General features: G+C 28.9%; 6 protein-coding genes and 1 long non-coding RNA gene across 11 annotated transcripts; 4 read left to right on the top strand and 3 right to left on the bottom strand.

Annotated features, from left to right (window-relative positions):
- The first annotated feature begins 414 nt into the window (after positions 1-414).
- LOC143194081 (uncharacterized) lies at positions 415-2972 on the top strand. Its single transcript, XM_076400646.1, has 6 exons — positions 415-615; positions 692-918; positions 1279-1439; positions 1541-1658; positions 2369-2569; positions 2660-2972. The coding sequence occupies exons 1-6, from the start codon at positions 554-556 to the stop codon at positions 2788-2790; spliced, it is 900 nt and encodes a 299-aa protein (XP_076256761.1). The 5' UTR covers positions 415-553; the 3' UTR covers positions 2791-2972.
- Positions 2973-3049: 77 nt separating this feature from the next.
- Positions 3050-7676, bottom strand: dlt (codanin-1 like protein dlt). The gene is made up of 12 exons (XM_076398900.1): positions 7456-7676; positions 7276-7367; positions 5896-7216; positions 5529-5805; positions 5311-5468; positions 4749-5252; positions 4476-4682; positions 4150-4416; positions 3983-4096; positions 3772-3931; positions 3449-3714; positions 3050-3362 (listed from the first exon to the last, which is right to left on the bottom strand). Exons 1-12 carry the CDS (start codon positions 7540-7542, stop codon positions 3243-3245), a joined length of 3573 nt encoding a protein of 1190 aa, XP_076255015.1. The 5' UTR covers positions 7543-7676; the 3' UTR covers positions 3050-3242.
- A 459-nt stretch (positions 7677-8135) lies between these two features.
- Prosbeta3 (proteasome subunit beta type-3) lies at positions 8136-9207 on the top strand. Its single transcript, XM_076398919.1, has 3 exons — positions 8136-8302; positions 8497-9062; positions 9119-9207. Exons 1-3 carry the CDS (start codon positions 8300-8302, stop codon positions 9165-9167), a joined length of 618 nt encoding a protein of 205 aa, XP_076255034.1. The 5' UTR covers positions 8136-8299; the 3' UTR covers positions 9168-9207.
- A 162-nt stretch (positions 9208-9369) lies between these two features.
- On the top strand, positions 9370-10079 carry LOC143193006 (uncharacterized). The gene is made up of 2 exons (XM_076398922.1): positions 9370-9716; positions 9792-10079. Exons 1-2 carry the CDS (start codon positions 9491-9493, stop codon positions 9983-9985), a joined length of 420 nt encoding a protein of 139 aa, XP_076255037.1. The 5' UTR covers positions 9370-9490; the 3' UTR covers positions 9986-10079.
- A 523-nt stretch (positions 10080-10602) lies between these two features.
- Positions 10603-18566, bottom strand: lt (vacuolar protein sorting-associated protein light). 5 transcript variants are annotated; one of them, XM_076398907.1, is made up of 18 exons: positions 18467-18532; positions 18378-18393; positions 18196-18324; positions 17860-18142; positions 17608-17806; positions 17403-17557; positions 17166-17348; positions 16971-17112; positions 16702-16914; positions 16549-16645; positions 16317-16495; positions 16068-16254; positions 15829-16015; positions 15238-15378; positions 15046-15182; positions 14853-14997; positions 14676-14803; positions 10603-11467 (listed from the first exon to the last, which is right to left on the bottom strand). In XM_076398907.1, the coding sequence occupies exons 2-17, from the start codon at positions 18390-18392 to the stop codon at positions 14688-14690; spliced, it is 2508 nt and encodes an 835-aa protein (XP_076255022.1). In that variant the 5' UTR covers position 18393; positions 18467-18532; the 3' UTR covers positions 10603-11467; positions 14676-14687. The 5 variants fall into 5 exon arrangements, with proteins under 5 accessions (XP_076255022.1, XP_076255024.1, XP_076255021.1 ...); XM_076398909.1 differs by having other exon boundaries at positions 17860-18117; positions 18467-18508; XM_076398906.1 differs by having other exon boundaries at positions 18378-18566.
- LOC143193705 (ciliogenesis-associated TTC17-interacting protein) lies at positions 10915-14369 on the top strand. Its single transcript, XM_076400020.1, has 9 exons — positions 10915-10924; positions 10982-11053; positions 11274-11500; positions 11873-11950; positions 12303-12364; positions 12424-12679; positions 13684-13807; positions 13864-14021; positions 14073-14369. Exons 1-9 carry the CDS (start codon positions 10915-10917, stop codon positions 14292-14294), a joined length of 1209 nt encoding a protein of 402 aa, XP_076256135.1. The 3' UTR covers positions 14295-14369.
- On the bottom strand, positions 12709-13566 carry LOC143193007 (uncharacterized). The gene is made up of 2 exons (XR_013004925.1): positions 13095-13566; positions 12709-13042 (listed from the first exon to the last, which is right to left on the bottom strand). It is a non-coding gene; the product is annotated as an uncharacterized LOC143193007 (long non-coding RNA).
- Positions 18567-18581: the final 15 nt, after the last annotated feature.

Below are 18581 nucleotides of genomic sequence, written 5' to 3'. Positions count from 1 at the left end.
AACCAAACCAAACCAAACCTAACCAAACCTCTGACCAAAGCAAACCAAACCAAACCTGACCAAAGCAAACCAAACCTCCGACCAAACTAAACCAAACCAGATCAAACCCCTGGGATAATATTAATAGAATAAGATACAAACAAAACAATTATCATTGGAATAAAAGTATTTTATATGTTATATTATGGAAATATATTGAGAAAATATCGCATTTTTAAAAGTGCTATATTAGATAAATAAAATAATGAGTAAATAAATATTTTTTTTAAATTTATATAAAGATTAATAAAAGCCGTAGTTATGTGATAATTTTTTACCCTCAGTTATTCCTTGCTATTACGTATTACCCACGTCACGGTTGAGCTACTATTAATGTTTGTATTCAACGTTCGAAAAACTCAGTTAAAGTTTTTACATTCATACGATAGTTTGAAACCATTTGTATTTGATATTGCTTGATTTTTCAGATATTTTCTGTAGTAATCTATGAATAAATGAATTTAAGATTAAGGGAACAATTGAAATAAGGGAAAAAGGTGACAATCTTTACATAATGATTCTACAACCTTGTAATGTTGAACTTACTAAAGTGTATTATTATGATATTAATAAACGGTAAGTTTTTTAAGAGCTTGGGGACACAAATATTTTTTAAATTGCTCTTTAAACTAATGTGAGATAATTATCATAGATCACAAAATGTGTCTATATCAACGGTTAGCGGAAAGAAATTCGAAAATAGCATTAATGAATATTCCATAATAAAAAATAATATCTTTGGCCAACGATGGTTATTGAAGATCAACGAATTTGAGGATATCAGAAAGGAAAGCATATTCAATTTAAAAATCTGCGCCTACGCCTTTGTATTTTTCACTCTATTGTTAGCTATTGGATTTGGAATATTTTATTCATTTGGTAAGTTTGACGTTTTTCAACGGTTACACGGTATTGAAATGTTAATAAACTCCATCATTATTTAGACTTTATAAGATTATAAGATAAGAAAAGGAGTACTTAAGTTGTAATATTTTCTATTTACTATTATATAATTAATTAAAATTAATTACTTAAATTAATTTGAATTATATTTTACCAAAGATCTCAATTTATAAAAAAAAATATCAATGACATTTTCATTTATATAATAAGTAATAATAATTAAATATATCAATAACATAATAATGTAATAATTAAAAACTAAATTAAATAATCTATATTGATTTCTTAAATTTGGTATTAAATGTCAGTTTATTTCATAAAATAATATATTTTTAGATAACAATATTTTTAAATCCGCAAATAAATATAAGGATAATGAAAATATAAAGAAATATTTTCATAAAATACATACTACATCTAGTAGTTTTAATGCCACTACATCAAATAAATTTCCGAATGAAAAACTGAACTTATTGCAGAACGAAAATTTACAACAGGTTTGTATAGATTAAGAGAAGAGAATCAAATGTTGAAATTATGTTTGTCAGTCCATATATAACACACATAGAGGTTATGCTGTTACATAAACCTTTTTTAGGTCTCAAAAAGGAGTACATTTTATTGCAAAAACTGTTCTTCTAGCGAAATTTGTCTCAAAATTGAAGAAACTGTAAAGCCTCAATGTGTTGCTGCTATTGATAAAAAAGATCCTACAGGTATAATTATCTAAATTATTGTATAGTTCTTTAACTTGTAATGTATGGTTATGGATTCCAGCCTCTCTAATTTTTTTAATAATTTCATACTTGGATATTTATAAAAGGAGCTCTGGAAAAAAGTTCATAATATTTGCAGCGTCATTAATATTGTCTCTGAAAAGTTAACACTCCAAGTGTTACTTCAAGTATATCAATATAACATCTAAGTGGATATAGTGGTTAGAAAATTAATAAAATTACAAGTCATAAAAAATTGCGACTATTTAGCAATATTATTACGACAAAGGTACGAGCTCTTCTCGTAGGCCTATGATTCAATTTTTAACTAATAACTCGCAAAAATCAGGACCGGTTAGTCGACAAATTTTCTGATTATCACTTGTTCCAATCTCTACGAAACTTTCACAATAAAATAAAACTACGTTCAAAAGAATCTTGCGAAATCCACTTGATTGCATTTTTCGAGCACAAAGCATAGGATTGTAAAAAACTACAAATGGTGTTATGGCTCTACTCAAAAAAGTGGTGAATCATTGTCGATTTTAATTAAATGAATTCCTTTTTAACATGCTACAAGAAAATATTTACTTAAAAAAAGAAACGCTTAAAAAAACAATAGGATTTTCTTTCCTGTGCCTGTAATATGTAATAATATGTACATAGTAATAATGTAAATATATAATATTCGGATTAAAAATATTTCGCAGGTTGTGGTGGATTATGCAAATTAAATACTGAATACTGCAAGAACCTTGACAAGTTAAATGGAGTTTTTCAATGCTTTCCGTTAAAAACGCTTTTGAAATGTCCAGACGAAACTTTTAACTGCGGAGATATGTGTGTAACTACTAAAAAACGATGCGACGGCAATAAAGATTGTTTCGATCTGGTAGATGAAAAAAATTGTGGTAAGCTAAAGTATAAAATGATATTCAAAATCATTTTATTTTGCTTTCGATTCAGATAAAAGATATTAAAGGTCGCCTGCATATTTTTAGTGTGTAATTTGGAGACACATTTTCACTGTGGAAACGGAACGTCTTGTTTGGAGAAAGAAAGACTGTGTGATGGAAAAGTAGACTGCTGGGATAAAACTGATGAAACGGAGTGCCAATGGAATGACCTATAATGGTTGATTTAGATTTCCTGGAATTAATATTTAAATTATTTCAAGATACTGCTTAAAAAAGAAGCTTTTAACTAAATCTTTCATTGTTATTTTTAGATTAATCATATCATAAAACCACTTGGTGCCAATAAACTAAAAATTGAGTAAAAAAGGTTTTAGTAAATATTTGTCTTATAATTAGACACTTCAAACAATTATTATTTTACCCACCCTCATTTCCAAGCTCTCATTACATAATAAGGTGTAATAAAAAAAGATATTTATTTTTCACTCTTTATTTAAAATCATAAAAAATTAATTAACAAAATATATACAAGTACATGTGAAATGAATACATATGAAAGAACAAATATAATAAAAACTATAAAACTGTATCACAAGATAACATCAAATATATAACCAAATTGAATGATTTACGTAAAATGCCATTTTAAAACAATAAAAATTCTTGCTTACAAATCTGAACAATAATCAGATAAAAACTCCAAAAGCATAGCAAAACTGTTAACTGAATCAATTCCACTATGATTCAAAAATAATTTCAGAAAATTTGAAAAATTAACTAAGGTAGGCTAAAAAGAAATTTTTAATAAATTTGTTTAAAATGTAAGCTCAATTTATTTTTAAAACATTTTAGCAAATGACTTATATGACCTACCTCATCCCAATTCCGGTTGTAAAAACTGGTGCATTGATATTCTAAATCTTTTTCATCCAAAAACTTCTTATCTAACAAATAGAAAACTACTTTAGCATAGCATTTCCAGGATTTGTCTTTATCTAAACTATCCTGCAGTATTCTAATATTTCTTGGGCAAAAAAGATTATTGAAGATTGTGTTTTGCGTTGGTGACTGTAACTTCCAAATGTTTTCAAAATGATTCAGTGTTTGTTCATTATTAAAAATTGTTGATTGCCTAGACACTGTAGTAAATTATGCCCCATTATATACATTTTAATTTTTATTCATTTCTATCTTACCTAGAATTAAGCACAAATCAAATAAACTTGTATGTATGGTCAATGCCATATGATCATTGATATCGTTTCTACCAGTCAAACTATGATGGATTTGTTCCAATAGCTTCAAAATATCTTCTGGAGAAATATTTTTATTTTCTATCAGATCACAACAGAACTCCTGAAACAACAATTCTTCCAACTGGAGCTTTTAAAATACCATTATAATTACCTTAATACGCTCCATTATCGTCACCGAACTCAGTTCTTTCTCATCATGATTACAACTTTTTCCACCAAGTGGTAAAACGGGAGAAATTTTATCTGTCTTTTTGCTACAAATAAACTAAAAAAATATCTTTAATGCAAATAGAAACAAGTAAAGTCCATTTAGATTACTTTTTGTAATTCAATTTCCAAGTCCTTTAAAAATACCGTATAGGTTACATGGGTAGCAAGCCACTGCCTGACCCTTTCAATGCACATTTTTATAGAGAAATCAACACAAACCTCCTTCATTTCGGTTAAAGTGTCCAAAGGGAGGAGGTTTTCTATGGAACCAGTTATTTTTACTTTAGTAATATTTGATACTTCATTGTCACACAGTTTCATAAACTGCTCTAAACTATTATGAGCTAAAGTGATTGCCTGCTTTTTCAAGGTAGTCTAAAAATGTATATATAAAAAGTAATTAATTTATACTGGCCTAATAATAATCCACTAACTTTTCGTTCCATAATATCTTGCTTCTCTTTACACTCTTCTTTTAAAAGGATTCCCTTGAAATTTTGCACCATATCCAGTTTAGCCATTACGACCATATCATAGCAAATGTGTTTCACTATAACTGAAGCTACTCTTTCGCTGACAAATTCCACTGTCTTACGTACCGAAAGGGGATGACTATTGAAAAATGCTTCCTCCAGTTGATGCTGAATTTTAAAATGTATATGGTTATAGATAACAAAAAATGCTGAAAAAATACTTGAACCACAGACCTGCATTTTTTTCCTAGTAGCCTCGATTTTGGAGTCTATAGCTGTAACAGGTGTTATGTATTTGATGGATACTTTATCGTCTAAAGCGGTAGTTACTAAGGCTTTTTTAATTTCTTCTAGATATGGACAACAAACATACAGTACACTTTGGCTAATAATATTGAGATCGTCTAAACTTATGTGATTAGTTTTCAGTACTGTTGGTAAGTAATTTCGATTTTCCAAACAAAAATTAAAATATTGAGTATCAGGAAAATGTGGTAACTCAAATAACCATCCTAGACAAAATTTTATAACAGCTGTATTGTAATTAATCTCGTTTGTAAACATAACAGATGCATAAATTTCGAAGAGCATTTGATTTAAAGAGCTGTAATAAGGTAGCCGTAATGTTACTTTATCCAACATGGATAAATATTTAGTTAACCATGGTATAATTAGAATTAAAGTTTTTCTTGACACGGCTGTTTCTAAAAGACCTTTGACATCAAACTCTGGAGAGATCTGCAAAAACAAGTTATCTATTATTTTTTTATTTAAAAAAAAACAAAAAACAATATACCCGACTCCTGACTTTAATCTGTATATCCATGACTTGTGCTGATAAATTTAAAGCAACTGATTTATATGGCATGGACTCAATATAACCCAAAAATTTTGCCAATATTCTCAGATTCTTTATGTAACTTACATATTGTTTCCTTGTATTAATATCGACATCTGAAAATTTAAATACATTAAAACTGAATACTTAAAACTATTAGGTAATTACACGTTTACCCTTCTCTTTTTCCAAATCAGTTTCCCAAAATGTCGCATTATTAATTTCAATTATTTCGGAAATTAAATTATCACATAAATGCTTGTTAAAGGAATGATTAGAAGCAACGACAATAAAATCTCTGTAAAATTCTTGATGGCCTGTAAACTCTGGTAAAGAATTTATACCATTTGAGGTTTCTTTTGTAACTAAACGATTAGTCAGTTGGTTTAGTTTGTTAACGTCTATAGGCAAAGACGGCAAAAACGTAAGATTGTTTTCCGACAATCCCTTCTCCTAAAATAATCCAAAAAATATATATATATATATACAACAAAAGTATTTAAATAATTTTGAATAAATTTAAGTTAAATATTTAAGACTTACCTTTGGTCCTTTTAAACAATTTGTCAACAATTGATTTTTAAATAATCTAGCAAAATGTATATAACATATTGGCTCGGTGTTTAAACTAAACAGTGAGCGAATTTTTCCAGCTAATCCAGTACTATAACTCCATCCTGCTAATAAATGATTATTTTCCCAAATCCTCAAAATTTCATAAAATAAATCTCTTTGTTTGCGAAATGCATGAAATGTCTGTTGGTTACTAAAATTTTCTTTATTATCAGTGTCAATGTTAAAACAGACATTATTGGGAATTATTGGAGTAATTATTTCATTGTAAGCTTTTTCTACTTTATTATCAGCAATCTGTAATATTTTCTTTGAAAACTGGGGAAACAACTGTTGAATATACTTATTATTTCCTAACAACTGTAATGTACTTTTATCATAATATTTTATTATTTGTAATTGAGTTTCCAAACACTTCCCCGCAAAATAAACTATATTATGTACTGATTCGAATAAATAAAAATTGTCAATGTGAGCTTGATATATTGATCTATTTTTATCTGATTTATCCAACAAATCTACACCTAAACTTTGATCAGTCTGACAAAGGTTATAGCATTTTTTACTATTGATATGTTGAGTTAACAGCAGAGATAACATAAAATATATCTCACTTGTCACATTTATTATGAACTTACTATTTAAAACAAATTTGTAAATTATTACTAAATTTTCAATTTCCTTTTTATGAGTAACCCTTGCCAAGGTAGGAATAACTTTCTCTTTGATGCTATTTTGTCTTTTAATTAAAGATGGAATATTTTTTTCACCCTCACACGTTAATAAAATTTTATCTTTTTCTTCAATGAGTAAATTTCTCTGTTCAATACTTGTTTTTACATCAACTTCACTACGATTTGCTTGAAAATTAAAACTGTTTTCTTTACTCTGAAACCCATTATTACATTTCTGAACACATAGACTAGTTGGTTTTATTCTTCTTGACTCCTTTTTCTTGTTAAGGGTTTCTGTGCTAACTCTTTTCTTTTTTAAATTTTGTGAATTATTAGTTAAAAAATCCCCCAGGCATAAAGAAAATTTATCACTTGACTTTCTTGTACCATTGGAATAACTATTTTTTTGTTGATACAATGGAGATATTGCACTGACATAATCAGTTTCTAAAGCAGTTTTGTTAAAATTTGACTTTGGAGTACTGTTAGTCAACGAATTGTCATGTTTCTTTTCTTCAGTGATGGATATGTTATGTGTTGAATCAGCTTCGCTTTGTACAATATCTTTTTTGCGATCGTCATTATTATGTGATTGTGAAGTATCACTGTTTCTATCACTAAAATTATAAATGTAAAATAAGAAAATAATAAAGATCAATTTATATTATCCCCTTACCGTGGAATCTCATGTAGAAAATTAATAAAATATGTAACAAAATCACCACATGTTATATTTTGTTTCATTATTTTTTCATAGTCTTTATCATCCTAAAAATTTAAAAATATTTACTATAAATTAGACTTACCACACCATACCAATACTGCAGTATAATGTATAATATAATGTAATTAATACCTCCAATGTTATATCTTGTAACCACTTAACAAATGTTATGGGAGATATTTCACCAATGATTATTTTGCTCAATAAAACACTAGCCATATTCGAAAACGTAACAATTGCTTCCAACTACATATCTGATATAACCACTTATTCTGTCGACATAACCACAAAATATAGAGAATAGCCTCAACAAAATATAGATACAACAACAAACCCTCTATATGAACAAACCTAAACTAACGTTGGGAACTATCGACTCAAAAATCTATAGTAGGGATACAGAAAAAATATCGATATTAATTATATCGATATTTTTTGCTTCCATTATCTTTCTATCCGTCATAGAAGACGGAGATGTGTAAAGTCCTTCCCGAGTCAATTTCGAGAGAAGAAAAGGCGGAGTCAATTGTTTGATTATTTGCGTTGTATAGATAGTTCATTTAAGAAAAATTTAGATTGACGAGCGGCATGGTATAATGACTCCAAATATTAACCATGTAACTAACACACTAGGTTTCTTTATTATATAAATTCTCTATGTTTTGTAAACTAGTCACGACAGAAACCATAGAAAAAAGTGAAACAGTCGATAGTTGTTTTCAGTTAATAATTCCCAACTCTAAATTAAACCCTAAAAAATGCGGCCATATCAAATAATATATCAGTATTAAAATTGGTTGCCTATATATAAAGTATCTACAACCAGTAATACCAAGGTAAAACAAAATATATTTATCCTGTAATGTCAAGTTAGGATGACAGTTAAAAATTAATGGAAGGGAAGAAACATTGTTTTATTTTGTAGTAAGCCGTTCATTAATAGTTGTGAATTTACAAATACAATAATAGTTTCAAAATGGTAAATAATTAATGCTTTACTTCCATATTATAATCAATATATATATAAGTAATTCCTCCATATGCAGAAACTGAATTTTTATATTTCATGATTCTCTGAGGTTATGTTTAGTGACGAAGCTATTTATTCAATTTCATATTATATTACTTAATTTAATAAATGTCTAACGTAGTTGATAAAATTATGGTTTGTAGTCTATCCTAGCTTATAATGGAGGCGCTATGGTGGCAATGAAGGGCGAGAATTGTGTGTCAATAGCAGCTGATAGAAGATTTGGCATTCAAGCACAAACTGTTGCTACAAACTTTGAAAAAATTTTTGAGATGGGACCACATCTTTACGTTGGCCTTCCAGGCCTTGCTACTGATACGCAAACAGTAATGGAAAAACTTCGCTTTAGAAAAAACTTGTATGAATTAAAAGAGAATAGATCAATATCACCAAAAGTATTTAGTGCTATGTTATCTCACATGTTGTATGAAAAACGTTTTGGACCATTCTTTGTTGAACCTGTAGTAGCAGGTTTAGAACCAAAGACATATGAGCCATTCATATGTAATATGGACTTAATTGGGTGTATAAATCAACCAAAAGATTTTGTGGTTGGAGGAACAGCTTCAGCTCAACTTTATGGAATGTGTGAAGCCCTGTGGGAACCTAATTTAGGGCCAGATGATTTATTTGAGACTACTTCTCAAGCTCTCATTAATGCGTTTGACAGAGATGCTATCTCTGGTTGGGGTGCAACTATTTATATAATGTAAGTCCCATTATGCAATTATGCACTCATTTTGCAATTTTCATTTTTTTTTTCAGTGAAAAGGATAAGGTTACAATTAAGAATTTAAAAACCAGGATGGATTAAAATTTTCAAATTTAAGTTCATAATAAACATTTAATTTTTAGCAGCTGTTTTATTTAATAATTTTTGAAACTTGTGTTATGTTTTCTGCAAGGTTGTTCTTTTGAAAAGACCAGAAATATAGACCAATAAATCTTGAAAGTCATCATGATAATGCGCCTTCTGGCGCTTCTGACAATACTGATTTGAGTTCAATTGGGGTCTCTACATATTTGTTGTATGATAGAAGCAGTGAAATTAATGGCTACTATCAAATTAGGAAAAATTAACGAAACGTTTATGTTTTATTTTAAAAGTATTACAATTTTCATAATTTTATTGCGGTAATGTATATTACCAAAGTTGCTTCAGTTGTTTATATATTATATTTTATGTCAAATCACAATGTGTCAGTGATACGAAAAATCACTCATGACGTTTTTTCTTTAAAATTTTTACTTTTTCATATGAAAATGCATAAAAATAATTCAATAGAGAAGTATCTAGAAGATACCATCAATGAATATTTGAGAAGTCAACAAGAATTAACTGAATATGACACTGATTACGAAGGTTTGTTTTATCTTTTTTAATTGAACATAGAAATGTATAATATGTCATAAATGTTACAGTAGAAAATATTTTCAGAACCGATTATTATTGAAAATAATAGAGATGAAGATTACAACATTGTAGAAGAATTGATAAGTGATCTGTTATATGATGTAGATCGAGCAATAATTTTTCAGGAATCATATAAAAAAGCACAAAAAGATCATCATCAATATGCCCTTTTTGAACTGGAAGATGTTTTACCAGGATTTCATATTAGTAAATCATAGTATACATTTATTATCAACTTTTTAATCAAACTATATCTATAGTTATTAAGCACTATGCTTTGGATATTGTTTTTAAATTAATTTTGAAGTTTTATACAGATAAATAATAATTTGTTTTATTTAAAGTATTGTAAATCCTTAACTATGAATTTCATCAATTTTCAATTCCATTGAAAAAATTATCTGTTTTTTTAGAAGATCCAACTATTGAGTGAGATAGGACTACAAAATATAAACTGAGAATGTTTTGTGAATAGGACTTTTCATTTAAATATTTCCGTAGAGATTTTTCCAAATTTTAAAAGAAGCGACCAAATGTTTTCGAAATCACTTCACTGCATTTTTTACTTCTATAGCAACAGCTTACATTCAATGCTCTAGGGACACATATCAATTTCAGTTAACCATAAACTCCTATGTTTATTTAGTTCGGCATGCACCATAGAGTAAAGTACTCTATGACATTTTCATAGTATTTAAATTTAAGTAAATTCGTTCGAAGGGAAGATAGATAATTTACTAGTGGCATCTTTTGTTGAACGTATTAGTTGTTAACGAGTTATTTGTTTATCAAACAGTATAAAAGGGTTTAAATTATGGAAATGAAAGCAAATATATTAGAATAATTATTTATTGACAAGGTTTGGTTACACATTTCAATATTAAAATAAAAACAAAATTACATATATCACCATTCTGCTTGTACTAGCATTAATTAGTATTAAACAAGAGAAAAACACAAACACACAAATTATATTTCAGAATTTGCTATTTCAAATTGCATAACAATAAAAAGTACTTGATCTACCTCTTTATTAAGCTATTATATGACATATTCATTATGCCATATGCAATATTAATATTATGTGTAGCTAATATATAAAAGTAAAAAGTTGAGAAAACGCGAATTACATTATCATACAAAAACAATGTTGCCTTGTTTTTAGAAATATACATCTACTACATTTAAAAATATAACTGTTGAGATTTTTTTAGATAGAGCAATAGTAAAACAATTGTGCTTTAGAGAGCTCCTTATTATTAGTAACATTGATCAACCTATTTCAAGTGAAACAGATGGTGTAAAACCGACAGCGGTTGGAGGATTATGTTTAAGGATAGAATTAGCGAAAGGGCTTCCTAACCAACAAGATGTGCTGATGAAAAATGAAAATTCTAATTTAGCAGATAAAATTTCTAAAATAAAACAAGGCAAGATTTACTAGATTACACATCATTTTTCGTTTTTTTTTGTTCGCACAAATAAAAATGCATTTATGACCAACAGAACTTCAAGAACAATCGTCAGAATGTTCTGTACAAAGTGAGGAAGAGAAATTACGGAAATACGAATCATTCCTCGAAGAACAAATACTAAATGTTACGCCAAAATTTGTGGTGCACCTTTCGTCCGAATTCGATGTGGATGGTAAAAACGCGGGATCTAGAATTGTGTCTTGGGTTGATCAACAATTTCATACCCTAGAAGAACGAAGAACAGAGTTCAGTATAATCGTATATATTTTTTAATTGCTAATTAAGTTGATAATCGCTAACAGTGCCGTTTATATGCGATGGGTAAATAAACAAAAAAATAATAAGTTGATACTTTTGAGAGTCTAACAAGTTTAAGGCCGTGTTTATACTAAAAGAGTTAGTTTTAGACGAAAGATTAGAATAGAATTTATTGTACAAGTGTCTTTGTAAATTGTATTTTTATTATTGTGTTACATTATTTTTATATCTTTTGGTGTTTTCATTCAGTCATCAAGAAAAAATGTACACATCCGTAATATAAAAATACTAATAGATAATTAAAAATCAACTACAAACAATTTTAATTAGATTTACAAATAGTACCTTCATACTCAACGCGTACTCTAAAAGCTAAGCGGACTGAGCTACATGCCCATCGAAAACATCAACACCAAGACCCTGTTTGTTTACCAATCCTTTACGATAAAAGTGCGCCTGTACGCATCGATCGGATCGTATTTTGTCTATACTATTTTTATATTTAGGATATATTATTTATTACATTATTTTTAAATACGCACATAAAACATTGTTGAAGTTTGACAAAATGTCTAAATTATTTATGGAATTACCGAATGACGTCGTCCGTACGCGTCGTCTGATTTGATTGTATTTATAATTTATTTTATTTATATATTCATTTAGACGTTAACTGAGACTCTGTTCGGTAGATTTCCGTGTGGACCTATGACCTTAAAATCTTCAAAGGAATTCAATCCCTACGATTCGTCCAACACCCGTGCCCTGTATCATTTAAAATTAGTATGTTGATTAATATTAGTTCAAAAAGGCTGTATATTTATATACCGAACCTAATAAGCAAAAAAATACGATCCATGCAATGTATACAAGTTCACTGTTACTTTTGAGCACATTCAATAGTATTTAGTCTAATATTTTAGGTACATTTTTGGTAAAAGTTCAGAATTAACCCAACAAATATTATATTGTGCATTGCAAGAAAATGCATATTATGTTAAACATACAAGCTTGGAACAACAAGATTCTAGAAAATATTACCCTCTGAGCAAAACCAAAGATTTCGTCGGCGAAGGGGCTAATTTTATTTTAATGCGATACTTAGCAATTACAAAATATAAAGGCAATTTTGAATTGTCCACCATGTACATTAATGGAGATATGTGTCGGAATATTTACGTAGGTATCTATAAATTGTAGGGATTAAATTAATTTTTAAACCGGGAGTTATATGTATGGAATTCGTATACTTATTTCCTATTTGTAATTTAATTGAGAGATACATTGACGAAAAATTAATTTTAGTTCTTTTATGTTTTTAAATGGAATTTATTCGTAAATTTTTGAGTTACTAGTCAATGATATATGTGCCACTTTTACTGTAAATATGCCACTGATAAAATGATAAGTCATAATTCCGCCGCTGTGCAACTTCTGAGAGAGCTAGGTCTAGCCTCTTTTGGAGATGGAAATTTTGTAAAGATCGGAACAAACGGTAGTAGGACGGGGCGAAGTCCGGAGCACACCATTTATGCTGAGTCACTAAAAATATGCGCGCTAAAACACAACGCTTTTTTTATTGATCAATTCTTGCCTTTTTTAATCGCAGCTTCAATATCTTCCAGCATAGTCAATAGCATAGTTGTCGGCAGTAAAGTGTCGACTTAATGGTTTGGCCAGGTTCGAGAAGTTCAAATTGAACGAACGATTCCTTTTCAACATCACCTTCCTTGACATCAGTCTATGCGGACTTTCCGGAATCTTTTTCGCACATTATTATCGTACGTGACCTACTTTTCATCAGCCGTAATCATTTATTTCATAAATGGCTCGATTTTATTTCGTTTCAGTGCCGACTTATAAATAGAAATTCGGTCTATTAAAATGTTCACTATTAATTCAAATGGAACCCAAGTATGTAGTTTCTTATATCCAATCTTATATAAATACTTCAAACATAGCGATATCGTAGAGATGAAATATGTTAGTCTCACACTGGCGTCACTTTAAACACACATCACCTCATATTTGATTGAATAAGCGAATAACTCTACCTTTGTATGAATCTAAAACATTTTATAGTTATTAAGCGCTGTAGTATAGCTTTATTGAATAAGTTTTCCTTTTAGGAAAAACTGAAATTAAATTTATTTCAATCTTATATTAAGTAATAAGTATTTTAGGAATGTAAAGGACCTAAGCCTGGATTCGTAAATAAAAATAAAACTGAACTTTGTAAAATATATCGTACTATAATAGAAGAATGCGGATTAGTCCACACCTCAGTAACAGTACTGACGATTTTCGGTATTCTATATGATATGTTTTAAATTTATTAAAATAAAGAAGTGTATTTTTGTAAGGTATGATTGTAAGTCATGAATGGGAAGGCTGCCCTTACATATTTCATATTAATCCAATTATGGTAACTACTGGTAAACCTATACCATTTGATGCTGTATATATGAGGAAAGCCTGGGAAGCCGATATCGAGCTTGTATCAAAATATTTAGATTGCAAAGTAATAGTTACATTAATGATGTGTTTCAAATTAAAAATAACTTTTTTCCAGGCTGAAGCTGAATTAAATATGAAAACATATTTAAAAGACCATCCTGAAATCGAAGAGATGGTCGGAGACTATTTACAAAGTCTACTATTGTTAAAACCGGAGAACATATTACCCTTTACAATGGACTATTTTACAAATTTTCAACCATTTCAGTTACCACAGATGCCTTATTTTAATAATGTTGCAGACACAGATAAAGACGAAAATGAAATATTTTGGTGATTGATTGGTAGTCTCCTTTAAAGTACTTACAATTTTTCCAAATAAACGAAGGTTTTTTCTTTAATCATTAAAATTGAATAATTGATTTTCTTGTTAAGCATATTTACTTTTTTTATAAATGGACATTTAGCACAAACGATACTTTTACAGTAATTATTGAACCTGTGGAAAATTTCAGTTGTCCATTTTCGAAAGCAAACAACTTTCTAAGCAGTGCATCAATTCTCTATATTTATAAGCTCGAAGTGTCAATTATGTCGCGGTCTGGTGTATACTTATTTATTCGAATTTAACGCCATCTATCGAGAAAACGGCATGAGCCTTTCCTGAGATCCATTATTTACAACAGACTCAAAAATGTAATATAACTGTAATAAATACCTTATAAAATATCTAATCGACCTTATTATGAGGGTAACATACAACACATCTTGTATTATCATTAATACAACGAGTATGGAAAGCATGTTTACAATTAAAAATTAGCATACTGTTTGACCTTGATGCATCTAAAAATTTTGATTATAAGCGTAATTAAGACATTTATATAAGACATACCTTTTCCTAAAAATTTGTATCCACAAGCTCCACAAACTACTTCTTCAGTCACAGAGTTTCCTTTTTGGTGAACATTGACTAACTTCTTTTGTAAACTAAAGTAATCCGAAACTAAAATGTTTTTACATCCTTCTTGTACAGATACCTACGGTACTTTAATTAACTTGTGTGTTAATCTTGATCATCTTATTACCTGTAATCTATGTTGGTTGAGCATTTTTATCAAAGAATTTTTCAAACCAGGAATTATCATATCCTTCTTGATTCTCAAAATAAGAGCAGTTGAGTTGATATAACTTCCAATACTTTGTAATAAAAATGTAATATGCTCTGTAAAGGAAAACTTATAAACCAAAATTACTACATTGATTGTTTAAATTATTACCTGGTTTATTAATACAATGATTTATAAGATCATTCCATAATTCTTGATCATCATGCTCTCTGCAAAACGATACTGCATAATGCATATCATTCAAATTGTTCATAATTAAATCAAGGGCTTCTTTTAAGTTTCCACGGCGGTCTAGAATAAAATTTAAATATGTAAATAGTGTGAAATAATATGTGTTACAGTCTGCAAAACACTGATTAGTTTATATATAGACAGAATATATAGGTATAGTAAAACAAAACAAAAAATATGAATGATATTTTGTGAGCTAGACTACAAGCAAGAAGAGAAAGAAAAAAAACAAGAAAAGTTGCAGTCAGTACAAACTCATATGTACTATTTAGCGACTACGGTAGTAGCTGTATATATCTGTACAATCACAATATCTATATCAAATCAAAAGTAACGTGTAACAGAATGTAAAATGTTACTAATTGGTAAAGTGAAAGGATTTTGGAAGAAAAACGCGCTGTTCATCAAGAATGTTCTAAATCTTCAACTACAACCACATTTGTTAAAGCAAATGTGTTAAAGCAAAAGGATTAAAAAAGCTACATAATAAACAAACATTATAAAACGAACCTAAAAGATATACTGTTTCTGGATAGTATTTTTCCTTCTTACAAATCTCCAGAGCGTCGTTAATATGATAATGGTCAGATTTTTTTAAGAATGGTAATAGTTTTTCCCTCGCGAAAATTGCATATAACTTTACTAATTCATTATGATACTCTCCTTTTGGATTCTTGTTATTGTACTCATCCAAATACTGAAATTAAATATCGTTATTCAGTATTCGTGGGCCACTTAATTTTGTTTACCCTATATAGGTACAACTTATTATGTTTCAGCTTATCTACGATTTTTTCTGGAGGAATTGTATTCTTCTCTAATAATAATGTGATAGTTTTTATATAGTCCAAATCCATTAATTCAATAAGCATATCTTGAATCACACTGTATAATTTATGTTCTTGAATAAGTTTAAATACATCTTTATGTTTTAGTCTGGAAAGATTTGTGTCAAACTAACTCCAATCTCCTGTCAATTGTATTGTATTGCTACTTACTTCAGATACATGGACAAACTTTTTTCATATTTCTTCTCATAACTATATAAAATTGCTAATGCTTCCAAATACATATCCTTCTGTGCATCACAATTCAATAGATGTTCTAAAACTGCATTGATAACGGCGCAAACGTTGTAAAGTTTACTATCCCACTCTTTAACTAACTGGAGAAAACCCTAAAAATAATATTAAACAATTAAAACCTTAGTTAAAAAAGAATTAATCATACCTTTGCATCAAGTTTAAGATATTCATAGAGAATCATCTCATAAATATGTGGATTCAATTTTGACTCGAACGTTTTTGGGATATACCTGCTGACTGACCTTTAAAGAACGATTATTAACCACAGGCTATTATACTACATAAAAATAAGTTTTACCTTAATTGATGCACACTTGCGAATTTATAAATCTGGTCTTCCCACAAAACTGGATTTTTCTCGAATATCTTAAGCCCTAATTGACCTGCTTCATCAAACATTCCACGACTTAGCAGATAATCTAAATAATCTATTCCTACTGACTGAATAGTATAACGAAGAATTTTTCTACTATCATTGTGTATTATTATATTCAGTGCTTCTTCAAATTTACTATAAAATAATGATAAATGAATACTATTAAAATGTTATTACAAAATTAGTTTTACTTATGTTGAATAAACCATCGAATTCTATCATCTAAATCATATGGAGTGGCAATAACAACATCCTTAGGAGCAACTATAAAAAATATATTTTCCTCACTCAGTAAATCTAAATGGTAATCATTCACTGAATATTCTTCATATCCTGAAACGATATAATAATTTAACTCGTGTCAACATATAAATATTTAGAATTACCCCTTAATGATAAGCTATCAGTACAATTATCTGTATAATCATTATCCTTATATTCTATTATATACAGCTGGGGCCTTAAACTTTTATTATTTTTATCTAATTCTTTCGGAACTCCTAATAAGACTAACTGATGATCTAAAGGTGCTATACCACTAATATAAAATTCTGTTTGAAATGTTGAAACTAAGAAGTAATTTTGTTATATATAAGAAATTGTGTAAATTTAAGTATATTTACCAGGATCAACTAAATATTCTGGCAAAGCCCTGTTAGCCAATTCAATGTTACTTCTTTTCCTTATGACACAAACCCTCACAGTATCAACCCACCCTATTAATAAAGTTCTATCATCTGCCCATCTCAAATTGCAACGAAATTTCTCAATGGAAACACTAAAATAAAATATGAGTAGCAAAGGAATATGTTTTTAGTTGTCACTTACCCTGGATGATCCTCCCATTTGATAAGTCCTAAAGAACAATGTGCATTTATATCATATACCCTTACACCTATATTACTAGACCATGCTAAAAAATTTCCTCCCCAGCACAAACTCCGCACTAAGCCTTCACTTTCACATAATATGGTGGGTTTAGGGCCTCCGAAAAATGTACGTTCATAAAGTGACAATTTATCATCACCTAAATACAGAAATATAAAACAATCAATTTTAGATATTAATTTATACACTTACCAGTTATAAATCGTCTATAGTTTGGGTTTTTTGAATAGTTAGGATCTAACGCAATGGTTTTTACAAGACGGCCTACATTAAGATTGTAATTACTTTCTCTAGAAAAAAGTCCATAAACAAAGATCCTTCCATCATCAGAACATGTCGCGATATATTCTCCATTTTGATCAATTGATATTTGATTAACACTCACAGAATGAGCTTTAAGCTCTTTTCCTTTAATACTATTACCTTGATGATCTAAGATATAAATGATACCTGAGTGAGAACCCAAACAAATGAACTAAAATTATTTGATTGATGTGATGTTTTATACAAAAGTCAATATACATATACCTTTGTGTGTATAGCGATACATGTTGCAGACGTAGTTGAAAGAATTCTAGTTAAATCATTTGAAAGGCGTACATATTTTAACTTGGGTTCTATTTCGTCTTCAGAGCATTCTGAGTCACTCATATACTCCTGAAAATTATTAGGGCATAGATGTTATTGGTCTTAACTGTTTTAAAACTTACAGTTGATTCGGACATCCTGAAAAATAACGTTATAAAATAAAAACATTGTATATAAAAACAAACATATGATGAGTCAGTATTATCTCTACCTATTCTATTTTCTAAATTAGGAAAATATTGAACAGCTGATTTTGACATGTCATAATACTTCGTACAATATTAGTTGCCTATAGATAGACATAACATAGAGAAATAATTTGGTTA

This window comes from Rhynchophorus ferrugineus, unplaced genomic scaffold (assembly GCF_030347505.1).
Source record: "Rhynchophorus ferrugineus isolate W39M unplaced genomic scaffold, kcgeb_rfMv2 rfM3, whole genome shotgun sequence".
Classification (NCBI taxonomy): domain Eukaryota; kingdom Metazoa; phylum Arthropoda; class Insecta; order Coleoptera; family Curculionidae; genus Rhynchophorus; species Rhynchophorus ferrugineus.
This window is presented reverse-complemented; position numbering and strand designations above follow the sequence as displayed.

Excerpts from the sequence above, each read along its gene's own strand:
- LOC143194081 (XM_076400646.1), top strand. The coding sequence starts at position 554 with ATGATTCTACAACCTTGTAATGTTGAACTTACTAAAGTGTATTATTAT. Across the intron at positions 919-1,278 it reads TGGAATATTTTATTCATTTG|ATAACAATATTTTTAAATCC; the intron begins GTAAGTTTGACG and ends ATATATTTTTAG. Across the intron at positions 1,440-1,540 it reads AGAACGAAAATTTACAACAG|GTCTCAAAAAGGAGTACATT; the intron begins GTTTGTATAGAT and ends AACCTTTTTTAG.
- dlt (XM_076398900.1), bottom strand. The coding sequence starts at position 7,542 with ATGGCTAGTGTTTTATTGAGCAAAATAATCATTGGTGAAATATCTCCC. Across the intron at positions 7,368-7,455 it reads TACAAGATATAACATTGGAG|GATGATAAAGACTATGAAAA; the intron begins GTATTAATTACA and ends TTAAATTTTTAG. Across the intron at positions 7,217-7,275 it reads TTTCTACATGAGATTCCACG|TGATAGAAACAGTGATACTT; the intron begins GTAAGGGGATAA and ends TTATAATTTTAG.
- Prosbeta3 (XM_076398919.1), top strand. Across the intron at positions 9,063-9,118 it reads GGTGCAACTATTTATATAAT|TGAAAAGGATAAGGTTACAA; the intron begins GTAAGTCCCATT and ends TTTTTTTTTCAG.
- LOC143193006 (XM_076398922.1), top strand. The coding sequence starts at position 9,491 with ATGTATATTACCAAAGTTGCTTCAGTTGTTTATATATTATATTTTATG. Across the intron at positions 9,717-9,791 it reads ATATGACACTGATTACGAAG|AACCGATTATTATTGAAAAT; the intron begins GTTTGTTTTATC and ends AAATATTTTCAG.
- LOC143193705 (XM_076400020.1), top strand. Across the intron at positions 12,365-12,423 it reads AAAAATACGATCCATGCAAT|GTACATTTTTGGTAAAAGTT; the intron begins GTATACAAGTTC and ends CTAATATTTTAG. Across the intron at positions 14,022-14,072 it reads CAAAATATTTAGATTGCAAA|GCTGAAGCTGAATTAAATAT; the intron begins GTAATAGTTACA and ends ACTTTTTTCCAG.
- lt (XM_076398906.1), bottom strand. The coding sequence starts at position 18,515 with ATGTCAAAATCAGCTGTTCAATATTTTCCTAATTTAGAAAATAGAATA. Across the intron at positions 18,325-18,377 it reads TCAGGATGTCCGAATCAACT|GAGTATATGAGTGACTCAGA; the intron begins GTAAGTTTTAAA and ends AATAATTTTCAG. Across the intron at positions 16,016-16,067 it reads ATAAGTTGTACCTATATAGG|TATTTGGATGAGTACAATAA; the intron begins GTAAACAAAATT and ends ATTTAATTTCAG.